This window comes from Ranitomeya imitator, chromosome 1 (genome assembly GCF_032444005.1).
Source record: "Ranitomeya imitator isolate aRanImi1 chromosome 1, aRanImi1.pri, whole genome shotgun sequence".
Lineage (NCBI taxonomy): Eukaryota > Metazoa > Chordata > Amphibia > Anura > Dendrobatidae > Ranitomeya > Ranitomeya imitator.
Genome location: NC_091282.1, coordinates 119,757,528 through 119,770,609, shown reverse-complemented (window position 1 = coordinate 119,770,609; position 13,082 = coordinate 119,757,528). Strand labels below are relative to the sequence as shown.

The 13,082-nt window shown below is 46.2% G+C and overlaps 1 protein-coding gene across 3 annotated transcripts in view; it reads right to left on the bottom strand.

Moving 5' to 3' along the window:
- Positions 1-13,082, bottom strand: part of POC5 (POC5 centriolar protein) — a 93,338-nt gene that overhangs the window by 60,584 nt on the left and 19,672 nt on the right. The window contains exons 3-4 of one of the 3 annotated variants that reach the window (XM_069750164.1): positions 4,903-5,047; positions 3,099-3,194 (exon numbers count right to left, since the gene is read on the bottom strand). In XM_069750164.1, coding sequence (XP_069606265.1) covers positions 3,099-3,194; positions 4,903-5,047 — 241 coding nt within the window. The remainder of the gene's footprint in view (positions 1-3,098; positions 3,195-4,902; positions 5,048-13,082) is intronic. The other 2 variants (XM_069750149.1, XM_069750156.1) reach the window with 2 other exon arrangements.

The window sequence follows — 13,082 nt, the reverse complement described above, 5'->3', positions numbered from 1 at the left end:
TGGGAAAATTCTCACGCAGCAATGCCGTAAAGTGAGAGGCCATTGAACCCTCAGGGATAACACTGCAGGAGTCAGTGTCTCCTGTCAGTGTGTCACTGAAGGCCTGTCAGTGTGTCTGCCGATGTGACAGCTCTATAGGGGGATCGTCGTGGGACACTCGTTATTAAATGGACTGCTTCGGAACAGGGAGTATACTGTTGGTTTATTATTTTTTGCAGGTGATCGATAACTTTGGGGAATTAGGCTTGGTTGCAAGTATGGCGAAATTAAGAACATTAAAATACTTTTTTCTGGCTGTGTCTTTATTTAACTCTTTCACTACTATAGGATTAGTAATGCATAGGTGTCTTATTGACGCCTCTCCATTACGAACCAGGCTTAAAGTCACCTTACAATCAAAGGTGACATTAACCCCTTACTACCCCATATGCCACCACTACAGGGCAGTGGGAAGAGAGAGGCTAAGTGCCGGAACTGGTGCATCTTACAGCCGGGAGCCAATATCCATGGTCCCTCTCTAGGCTATGAATATTAGCCTGCAGCTGTCTGCATAGCCTTTCTGGCAATAAATTATAGTGTGACCCCACGACATTTTTTTTTTTTTTTTAATAGTCAGTAAAGGCTAAATAGACAGCTGCGGGCTGATATTCATAGCCTGAGAAGATCCTTGGTTTTTAACCATTCCCTGGCTATAAACATCGGCCCCGGCCGTCAGCTTTCCCTCTCTGGTGCAGAAAATTGCGCAGGAGCCCACACCATTTTTTTTTTTTTATTAAACAGATATTGCATTCAATGTGTGTGTGTGTGTCTTTATTTAACTCTTTATGTACCATTTTGTTATATTTATTACTAAACATCGGGCTTGGTATTATCTATCTATAGATATATAGAAAAACTATAAACAAAGTAAAGGGCTTGTGTCAATAACATCAACCCTCCTAGGCCGTGTATATGGGAGGGAGGGAGACAGAGCTGCTGGGTCACAGAAGACCCACACAGCTATGCTATTCAGCCAGTAGGCTCCATTTCCCCTGTAACTGTGGCCAATATACCAGCTACAGTAACAAGGCAAATAAAATGACAATAAAAATGCTTAAATTGTGAAATATCCCAGGAAAGGCCTTTTATGGCATTATTGGAGTCATAATATGTTAAAGAAATGAAAAAAAAATTTAATATGTAAAAAATAAAATGCCACTGTCAATCCAAATTGCTGTTACTAGTGCCATTCCTGTAAAAAAAACAAAAAAACAAAGCACACACCCCCCAAAAGCCGTGTCAAATTTATAAATATAATTGTTATAGAAAAGGGGCATAATTTTTTAAATGTATTTCTGTGGTCCTTTGTGATCATAAATAAAAAAAACAAAACTAGACATTTATTTCTATTACTTTCTGACAGATATCACCAAAGGTAATGGCGTTAGGATACCTGACAGGTTCCCTATAAAGGAGTTGTTCCTTTTTATTAAAACAGTCCTACCTCTCATATCAGATGCCTTGTTGCTGAGAAATCATCTTTTATCACTTTATATAAATGACCTCCTCCAGGCTGTCAGGCGGACACTACCTGGAAGATAACTCTGCCTCCAGAGCTTAGATTATATAGGAGTCAACAGTGTTACATGTAATGGTTACCAGTGTGATGTCCAATACCTAGTGATGGGCGAACCCCTGAGTGTTAAGAGTCCAGCGGACTTGGTCGAACAGTTAAAAAAAAAAAAAAGCTTGGTTCGGGTACCAGAACAGTGCCCAAACCGGACGCGATTATTACCGCCGGTCAGAGACTCGCAGTTCCCACGCTGTCAAATGACAGTGTGAGCCCACAGCTGTGATCAGAGGTAAAAAGTTTACCTCTGGTCACTTGCGTCAGCGGATGGGACGACTACTCCCATCAGCCAAAGCCTGAACTCTAAATAAATAATTAAAAAAATAATAATACAGAATCGGAGTGGGTTCCCCTGTAATTTATCCCAGACAGATTACGGTGTGGAACAGAACGACAGACAGGTGGGGGATATGGTAGTTTCTTTATTTTTATTCAGGAGATCATGGCTTCAGTGGAATACTCCCATCAGTCGCCGCCTGCTCTCGCTGTTATTAGTGGCAGCAGGCGAAGACTGATGGGAGTAGTAGGTGTTTGATACGGACCCTGAACTTTACCCATCTCTAGTAATGGTCAGCTTTCCTGATCTCACTGCAGAGCTAAGTGTGATTATACCTGACACATCTGCAGGTTCCTCTCAGCTTCCAGCTCACAGGCAAACAGGGATCTAAAATTGTTGTAATACAGCAGAGCTGAGAAGCAAAAAAATGTGTTTACAAGAAGACAAATTTCATTTTTTTAGTTCTGTTTTGGTTACTTGTCTCACCAGTAGCTCCCCCCTCATGTAAAATAAACTCCCCAGAGCCTGGAAGAGATCATTCTATAGCCTGTATGCCCATATTAATAATTTAGCTTTAAAAGCTCATCCTCTTCTGCAGGCTACTATAAAGAAACAAACTGCACTGTACTGATCTTCTCCACGTCTACCGGCGAGTATCACCACTGCTCTAAGTGTCTGGCTTTGGCTGCAGCACGGATGTCACGTCGACCCTCAGTGCATTCAGCTGCTCTGAGCAGGGCATCCATTTACATAGGAACGCCCTGCTTAGAGCCGCCGAGCACTCAGGAACACCCCCCCCCCCCCACTTAGCACATAGGAAAGCCCCCATGCTGAGGGCCGCTGAGCACATAGAAACGTGGCTGCTCACAGCTGCTGAGCACACAGGAACATCTCGATCAGAGCCACTGAGCACACAGGAACACCCCCCCGCTTAGCATATAGGAAAGCCCCCATGCGGAGGGCCGCTGAGCACATAGAAACGCCGCTGCTGAGAGCCGCTGAGCACACGGAACATCTCGCTCAGAGCCGCGGAGCACACAGCTCACACACTGCTCAGCACATAAGAACGCCGCTGTCCACAGTACTGAGAGCATAGAAACCCCCCTGCTCAGCACATAAGAACACCGCTGCTCACAGCTGCTGAGCACATAAGAACGCTCCCACTCAGAGTCACTGAAGGCATAGAAACGCTTAATTTCCCTACATAGCTACCTGGATTATGTTCAGCAATTTCAATAGGAGAACTTTCTCTTGGACTTTCTCTCTCTGAACTTCTGGGATTATCTTCTAATGAAGATTCTGGTCTCTCTAAAAAGAAACATTAAGCAGAGACAAGACAAGCTTTAGAATTCATTAGAAAAAAAGTGCTGTAGAAACTGAAAATGAGCACTCATCCCCTCCAAATCTTAACATTATAGGGCAAGTGCATTGCGTATATCATAGTAGTATAATATAGTATCATTTTAACCAATACTAATTGCAGATTGTACATGAATGGGGATTTCTCATGAAGATGACCCTGTACAAATATCCTATTGCATCTGAGCAATCTGCAGATGTGTTAGGTATAATCACACACAGCTCTGCAGTGAGATCAGGAGAGCAGAGAGCGGCCATCACACATCACACAGGTAACGCCTCCTTTTATATAATATAATCTCTGGAGGCAGAGTCTCAGATCAGTGTCCAGCCCACAGTCCTGAATAGCTCATTTACATATAAAAAAACATTAATTTCTCTGGAATAAGACATTGGATCGTAGATATCAAGGTATCATTTTATTCAGCTTCCTATGAGCTACATGACCATATAGACGGCTTAGGAGGGTTGATCCACACATTAGAATAACATTGTCCAAATCTGCAGATATCGACAGGTTTGGTTGAAAGTCTAATGTGTGGATGGGTGAGTTAAGGATCCGGCATGTCCAAATTTACTCTGGCTATTTTCATTCATATTTACACCAGGCATGTTTTGGTTTTTGAAAGAAGGCAGCCATGTTTTTATCTGATACAATATCATAGCCTGTATACAAATGTTTCTACTGAGATGTTCATCGGCTTGAGTCAAATTTGGAATTTTGTCCCGGGCTTGGAGGTAACCAGTGATCAGCCTCGATAGGATCTTGCTAGATGTGTATCAGTTGATATGGAGTAGAATAAACAAAGAGCTAGCACTCGACTTGGAAGGGATATAGACGGTGCAAGTGAAAGGAGTCGGATGACCCCCAAAAACTTGAAGAAAACGAATCACTGCACACGTCAAAATCAGTCAACTTTTGCTGAGGTGAAACTTTATTCAGGTGCAAAAACAATGAAGGACGTACATTGTTTTTGCACCTGAATAAAGTTTCACCTCAGCATCAGTTGATATGGAATCACAACACATTGTGTTTACAAATGTTAATCGGCTGTGTGCCTTTCGACTTGGCTGGCCTTGACCGGCCTGATTTATTCTGTTTTGTATGGGCGTATATCTATGATATGGTATTCTGAATAGAAAATGTTAGGGGGGTTGTTCAGTGTATGGGGGAAGGGGGTCAACATCTTTGGTTGAGAATGTTATTTGTGTATCTGTTATAAAATTAATAAAAATGTACTTGATTAAAAAAATAAATAAATTTGGTTATTTATTTCGTAAAAACTGATCAAGTCCAAAAAAGCCAATACAAAATCTGGCCACAGATGAGATGATTGTCAGATTTTTTCCATCTCCACTATAAACAAGCACGTCAGGTTTGGCGGAGAGCAGACGTTTATTTTAATATGGGGAGAGAAATTAGCCACTGCTAAAAACAATTGGAAACAACCTATTGAACATAGTGAAATCCAACATGCCCAATCCTTCCTTCCCCTCACCATTGATCATTATAGCAAAATCATGTGACCCCAATACATATAATAGGTCACTTACCCCGTGGATAAGTCTGACTTTTAATTCATGTGTATGGCTACTGGTAAAGATAAGGAAGAAGCAGTGTGTCCATATAGCTGTATACGCGCCTGTCTGATATTACCTGGAAGTTTCTCTTGCACGGCTTCCCTGGGACTGGAGAACCTGTCACTTGTGGTTTGTTCAGCAGTCAGTTGATGCTCCCTGAGGAAATGAGGCCCAAACTTAGGAGTTACCACCGCATAGCGAAGAAGCTCCTCATATTCATCCTGTCACAAAAGAGTCGGAACAATAGGAGCTGCTTAACCATGTAATGAAGGCAGGAGATGGATGTCATTTCTAGGACAGCCGGATCTGCAGAAAAAAGGGCTCTCCCTTCCTTCAAGAGCATGTTCACATTGAAAGTATGGTATACAGACAACTAAAGTATGGCGTCTCCTAACAAGAAAAGATGAAGAAAAAAAACCACGACAAGCAGAAACACACATCTCATAGCCTCTCACTGCAAATGACAGGGCTCCTCAACATAAATCCTATAAAGTGAAAGCATTAAAGGGAACTGGTCACACCATTTCAGGCATCAAAACTGTCCCCAGTGCGTTCTTAGTGATGTGCATCGCGAACAAGTTTTTTTCATTAAAAACTGCGCAGTATTGATGTCAAAAAAGCACTTTATACAGTTATATGGTACCTGCTCGTTCAGTCATAGGGGTGCACTTCATTTTCTGTTCGGTCACAGTCGTCGGCGCCCACTCAATTTGATTGATTTCCCTGGTTGCACCAACGTCACTGGAATCCAGCGCTTTCGCAGTGTGGCGATTGGAGCCAAGCTTGTGCAGTGCTGAGCGGGAAGACGTGCATCTCGGCGCATGCGTAGCTCCCGGATCAACAATGCGAAAGCGCAGGAATCCAGCGAGATCGGCGCAACTAGGGAAATCAATCAAATTGAGTGGGCAGTGACTGAACAGAAAATTAAGCACACCCCTATGACTAAATGAGCAGGTATCATATAAGTATATAAAGTGCTTTTTGGACATCATTACAGCGCTTTTTTAATGAAAAAAAACATGTTGGTGATGCACACTGTGCCACTAACGCACTGGGGATAGTTTTGATGCCTGAAATGCAATCACAAATTTCATGCTTTTGAAATAAACAAAACAAAATTCTGTATTATAAAATAAAAAAATGAATAAATATCACATTGTATTGCCATACTGACACATATTTTCTGAAAGTAGGGGGCTGATGTGCACCTTTATGCAATTTTACATGAAAATGTAATGTTTCAAAAATGAATACCATTTAAAAGGAATCTACAGGCCCATGCTACCATCAGATGAAGCAAAAACCTGCCGAGACCCTGATTTCAGTAATGTATCACTTATTAGGCTGTGTAATATGATTTCAATAGTGTTTTATCAGCAGGAGATTGCCACTGTCAGACTAGCTCCCACATGTCTCCTGGTCCAACCACGTCCCCAGCACTGATTAGTCAATATACAACGTTCACAGAGATCTGCTAATCAGGGTGTGGGCAGCTTTCTGAGCTTTGCTACATCTGCAGCAGGGAAAACGGAGTATATCACAACTGCTGCACCCAGTAAACTAAGTGACATGGCTGGAATCAGGATTTCTGCCACTACATTATGCTGCTCTCATATGAGGTAGCAAAAACTCCTCACTCAACCGCCTACAAGACTTCTCCCGAATATCCCCCATCCTCTGGAATTCTTTGCCCCAACACATCCGACAATCAACCACATTCGGATCCTTCAGACGGAACCTAAAAACCCACCTCTTCAGGAAAGCCTACAGCCTGCACTGACCCCACTGCCTCCTCATCACTACCAGAGTTACTGCCTCACCAACACCTCAACCGCAATCCTCAACCTATTGTCTCCTTCCCCACCATCCTGTAGATTAGGGGTGGGGAACCTCAGGCCCCAGGGCCATTTACGGCCCTTGATGACCTTTTATTAGGCCCCCGATCAGATTCTCAGGGACCACATTCTTGGGCAGGGAGCTGTATTTGGATTACAACTAGCTCATTCATTTCTTCTTGCTCTGTTAGCACACACACGCAGTGTTCACTACTGAACACTGAAGGGCCTGCAATGAAAGATGCCAGAGTCAGGATGCACTTTGTGGGCGGCGTTTGTACGGCCCCCAAAGGATGGAATAAATATCCAAATGGCCCTTGTTAGAAAAAAAGATTCCCCACCCCTGCTGTAGAACGTAATCCCGCAAGGGCAGGGTCCTCTCCCTCTGTATCAGCCTGTAATTCTTAGTTTGCTTACTGTAAGGCTATGTGCCACGTTGCAGAACAGAAGCAGCTTTTTCCTCATCAAAACCGCACACCTTTGCCAAGGAAAACGCATGCGGATTTTGATGCATTTTTTCTAAGCGGTTTTTAGCACAAATAAAGTTGGGGAAAAAAATAGGGATTTTTGTGTACTCACCGTAAAATCCTTTTCTCCAAGCCATTCATTGGGGGACACAGACCGTTGGTGTATGCTGCTGCCACTAGGAGGCTGACACTAAGTGATACAAAAAAAGTTAGCTCCTTCCCTGCAGTATACACCCTCCTGCTGGCTCTCAGCTAACCAGTTCGGTGCAAAAGCAGTAGGAGATCAATAATAACATTTGAGAGTATATTATATCAAATTATATATGGGAGTATAGCATGTAAAAATACACATATAAGAGTATAGCATGTGAAATTATATATATGAGAGAATAGCATGTTAATTCTAAAAAAAAAAACAAGCACAAACTAATAACAGGGCGGGAGCTGTGTCCCCCAATGAATGGCTCGGAGAAAAGGATTTTACGGTGAGTACACAAAAATCCCTATTTCTCCTTCGCCACATTGGGGGACACAGACCGTGGGACATCCCAAAGCAGTGCCTGGGCGGGAACAACATCAGAACAGATCCTGTGTAACGCTACTTACAAGTGCACCACCGCGGCCTGCAGAGTCCGCCTGCCCAGACTCACGTCTGCGAAGGTCTGGGAATTATGGTGCTTCAAGGGTGCATGCGGGCTGGATGAACCCGCAAAGTTGACAGACGCGCTTTGCTGACGCCTGGTGTTTAGAACCCAAGGAACCTCGATCGATCGAGTGGAGTGAAAATAGGCTGACGTCTAACACGGAAGGATTTCTGGATGTGTAAAGAATCCACCAGACTAACATGGCCGAAGACACGGCTAAGCCCTTCCTGAAAAAACGCCAGGAAGCCCAAATGAGGTGTCCATCCTCTCGAAGGACGCCGTCCTCGACACGTACTTTCTCAGGGCTCTCACATTGTCCAGGGAATGGGGCACCCATTCCGCTTTGTGGACTGGAGCTGAAAGAAAAGTACAATACCCCCTTGGAACAAGAGACGGGGACGGGCTGAGGACAACCTTGCCTTGATGGAAATAAGGAAAAAAGATCTGAAGGAACAGAGCAGCCATCTCCGAAGACTCATCTGAATTGACCTTGACAACGCGGATGTCCAGGATCACTGGGGTCTTCCTGTTTCCTAAAGACCCCCGGAACTAGTGGAAAAGGCGAGAAGGAGCTGGTATCACAGACGAACCAGAGCATGCACTACAATGGCTATTGGGTATCGAAGCCGAATCATGAACTTGAGTACATTGCCGTTCAGGCTGGACGCCATCCGATCTACATCTGGAGTGCCCCACTGAAGGCAGATATGTTGGGAGACTTCCGGATGAATTTCCCACTCACTTGAGGCGAGACTCTGGCTGCTGAGGAGAAGCTGCCGCCCAGAGTTGTACTCCTGGAATGAGTACTGCCGAGATCACCGGATGATAGATCTCGGCCCATCAGAGAGGGTAGATACGTAGGTGAAGGTGTCTGACCGCGGGTACCTAATAAATAATAATCTTTATTTATATAGCGCCAACATATTCCGCAGCGCTTTACAGTTTAACAGTTTCAAAACCTGGTACCTGGTAGATGATAGATGTATTGCACAGCCGAGATAATATCCAACTGAATTTGGATGGGGAGACCTGCCAGACAGCATTGGGCCTGCTGTAGGCGCAGAGGTACTATTGGGATCCCCAGAAAAAAACTGATCGGGAGACTGGATTCCCAAAATAACCAGAGGCCTTGAGCTGGGACGCTCCGCAGTTACTAGCAAACATTGAACAGAAGGGATCTCCCTCGGATGAGAAAGACGCTCAAAGATTACCCTTTGAAAACCTGTTTGACCTGTAGAAAAAAACAAGCGGAGCGAAGGGAACTGCCTCCATTGCTATTATTCTACCCAAGGATACTCATAGCAAATCGGATGGAATGAGGGCAGGTACAGACCGGGGCTGAAATTCAGCCCCGTCATGAGGACCCGCGTCTTAACGACGTAGCAGAAGAGATAGCCCACGACCAGACAGGCCGTTCTGGCATTTGCCAGAATTGCCTGATGGCCATTCCGGCCCGAAATGAGGGGATGAGTGACCAAGTGCGGGGGCTCCCTGTTGAAGGAGCACGGCCTTGTTTCAAGGGAGGATTCCAACCCTCTGGAGGTGTCCAGGATCGTCCTTAAAGAGGATATCTGCTGGGCTAGAAACGAGGAAGACCGGTCTGAGTTTATCCGCTAGCCCAGGTGAGGAAGGGTATCGTAAGTACATATGTATATAGACGGGCCCAGCATAGTCCTGGAAGGACGGCTGGAAGTTGACCAGATAGGAGAGGACGGCCACGCACCTAGCGTGCCAGAGGGGCATGACAGCCGCCATGATAATGGTGAACACTTTTTGAGCAGAAGCAAGGCCAAAAAGCAAGGTCGTGACTTGTGAAGGTAAGCATCCCGAATGTCGATGGATGCCAGAAAAAAAACTCCAGCTTTTCCTACTGAAGTGATGGCCAAGTGTGGGAACTCCATCCCAAGGAGGATGACCTTTTTGAAGCATGTTAGAAGTTAGAGTTCCAGGATCGGTCTTACCTTTCGGTCCTCTTTTTGGAACCAAGATCCCTCAGATCTACACTGTCCTGGACAACCCTTCCACTGTTGGTTGGATCTATAGGACCCTGCTATCCTTTGTGCCCACGTGGGGAACACTCCCAACTACTCACCGAATAAGCGACCACTCTGTAAAAGAGTGATGACAGAGGTTTGTTTTTTTTCTTAACGCAGAGTATGCTTCCGTTCTCTGATCCATAAAGCTGAATGAAATGGGATTCGCTGCAGACAGCACCGCGCAACTAGCCGCATTCAAAGAGGCGTGCACCAGAAAGCCTTCCGCTCAAGAGATTTCAATGGCCTGCTGTACTGTCTCCAGAGGAGAGATAATTGATCTGAAACAAACAAATATAGACCAACACTGGAACCATCAGTAACAAAAAACTTCATAGACCAAGCACCCTATGGTGAGGTGTATAGCATACTTTACATAGGACATTCCTATGTGTTGCGGACACTACTCCAATCTTTCTATAAATGAAAGTAGCTAAGGTGTCCGACCAGTAGACAATTGTTCTGGTAACCCGTGTGGGCTAAGGAAGGGTACTGAACTCGATGCCGCAAGACGGAATGAGTCATTGTCTGACAGTCCATGGTATTTCTAAAAGATGATCCATCGGGCAGGAATACTGGTAGGTGCCAGGTAGCGAAGTGCACGGTTGCATCCGCCAGGTGAGGAAAAGAACCCATCTCTTGAGTTGCTGCCGTCTTTGAACGTGCAGAGATAAAAGGATGAACTCTCAATCAACCAACCTCTTAACAGGGAGGTGGAGAGGAATCCTCCGCCTCCTCGCATCATCCGCTAAAAAAATAGTGGCGATGCAGAGGGGAACTGCTCGGACGTCAAAAAGGCATCTGTACATCTATGGGGATCAAGTCCCCTGGAGGGCCGGGTTGACACGTGGCTCGGTGGTAGCAGAGTATACGTAGAGGGGATACTCCATGTGCTCATTTGATGATGACGTGAGGTCCTTTGAAGGACCCGTCGCCCAGAGTATACGTGAGGCGACCACTCCATGTGCTCATTTGATGATGGTGTGAGGAGATCGGAACCCGTCGCCGCGAGTATACGTGGAAGAGACACTCAATGTGCTCATTTGATACTGGTGTGAGGAGATCGGTGTCCTTTGAAGGACCCGTTGCCCAGAGTATACGTGGAAACACTCCATGTGCTCATTTGATGCTGGGGTGAGGAGATCGGTATCCTTTGAAGGACTCGTCGCCGCGAGTATACGTGGAGGAGACACTCCATGTGCTCATTTGATGCTGGTGTAAGGAGATCGGTGTGCTTTGAAGGACCCGTCGCCCTTAAAAAACAGTTAAACCAGGCATGGCATCTCATGACGCTTGAAGAAGAGTGTTTCTACAGCAAGTCCATTTGCGATTATTCATTGCGTGATCTAGAGGAAGACCTTGTCAAATTACAGAGATTGTGGCCTAAATGGGCGAATCGATCCTGTTCTGAGGCTCTGGCGAGTCCAGATCCAAGGCGATGTCTGATTCATATGCGGAGACTTGTTTCGTTTCTAGAATACATGTGGCCCCTGCTAGCCTAAAGTTCCCATGTAGGGGAGGATCTATGCATATTGGTCTTGCGAGCACTTCAAACCAGAGGGTTGCATCTCTTGTCAGAGAAGCCATGGATTATGCCAGATGCGAAGCCCCTTGGGGGGAACTAGGTACTCTGGGAAGAGCTGGGATCGGCGGAGGGCTCCTATGCTCATTTGAGCTAAGTACTCTGTTAAAGGCGGCTGGCTTCTGGCTGGTCATGACTTTGAGAGCAGAGAAAACTGGTCATGAGTCTCAAAACTAGGGAACCTTTAAGACCAGGGAATGCTGGTCATGTGTCTTTAAGGCCAGGGAAAAACTGGACATGTACTTATAAGCCCAGCGACTGACTATTGGACATGCGCCTTTAAGACCAGAGAATGCAGTCATGTACCCTTAAGACCAGGAAATGCTGGACGAGTGCCTTATTGCCAGTCACTTGCTGGTCATGCGCCTTTAAAACCAGAGATTTTAGGATGTAAGCATTAAACAAACAGGGAACGCTAGTCCCTTTATGCTGCCGGTGCGTGCGGGGAAGGGGTGCGGAGGGAGGGATTGCTGAGTCCCCCTTCTGGAATAGCGCTGTCTTCAGGGGTGAATACCGCCGGTGTGTGCAGCAGCCACTTCCGGATGAGCTTGTGTCCGGAAATGGCAGGAGGAAGAAGATGGCCACCGAGAATAGAGTTCTCATCCTGAATGAGAGGCGCCTGAATAGGGAGGCAGAGCCTGAAGCGCTGCCTGGCAGGGGGCGGAGTTCCGGGTTGCAAAGCCAGCGGGCTAAATTTTGAAGCCAGCCGGCGTCGAACGAGGGAAAACAAGGAAAAAAAGCCGCCGGTTGCGCAGAGCCCTCCACCGCTCGAGCCCCGGCACTTACCCCAGTATGCAGCTTTGTTCAGCAGGTCAGAAAGTAGAAAGAGATCCTGTGCTGTTGCTGCTGTTTGGACGGTGCAGGGATAAAGAAATGTCCTCAATCCATCGTCCCTTTGGAGGTGGAGAGGAACCATCCGCCTCCTTGTACCATCCGCTTTTAAATAGTGGTGGTGGAGTGGGGGCTGCTCGGACGCCACGCTGGAAAGTGCCTCTGAACAGCCGAGGGTAAAACCTGGTGGGCAGGGCTGAATGTCCGGCAATAGGCCTGGCTGCAGAAGAGGATACTGGAGGTGTCACTCCAGTGCTCGTCTGATAAAGGAGGGGAGAGATCGGTGCCCTTGAAGGGGCCCGTCGCCCCTAGAATCAGCTCAGGCAGTGGCTTGCCACGTCGCAGGAGGGGATACGGAGAGGTAAAACTCCCGTGCTCGCCTGTTATTGGTTCGGGGAGATCGGAACATTGAAAGAATCCATCGCCCCATTCGTCCGTTGTAAAGGTAAAACGAGTTTTTGGGGTCTGAATGGCAGACCAGTCTGTGTGCCTCCTAGACACTAAGCAAGAACTGGTTAGCTGAGAGCCAGCAGGAGGGTGTATACTGCAGAGGAGGAGCTAACTTTTTTTGTATCCCTTAGTGTCAGCCTCCTAGTGGCAGCAGCATACACCCGCGGTCTGTGTTCCCCAATGAGGCGTAGGAGAAACAATGTTTTTTGTTTTTTACAGCAGGAACAGGTCAATGGGAAATACTGCTCCCATCGAGCTCATCCTGCTGCCACTAAGGCCGGTCTCACATTTGTGGTTGTGTCTGCAGCGTTTCTTCCGCAAATATCCGCATGCGTTGTGTATTCCTATCTTTAACATTAGGGACGCATGCGTCTGCGATCGTTTGCGGTTTGCCGCGATTGATGACGCATGCGG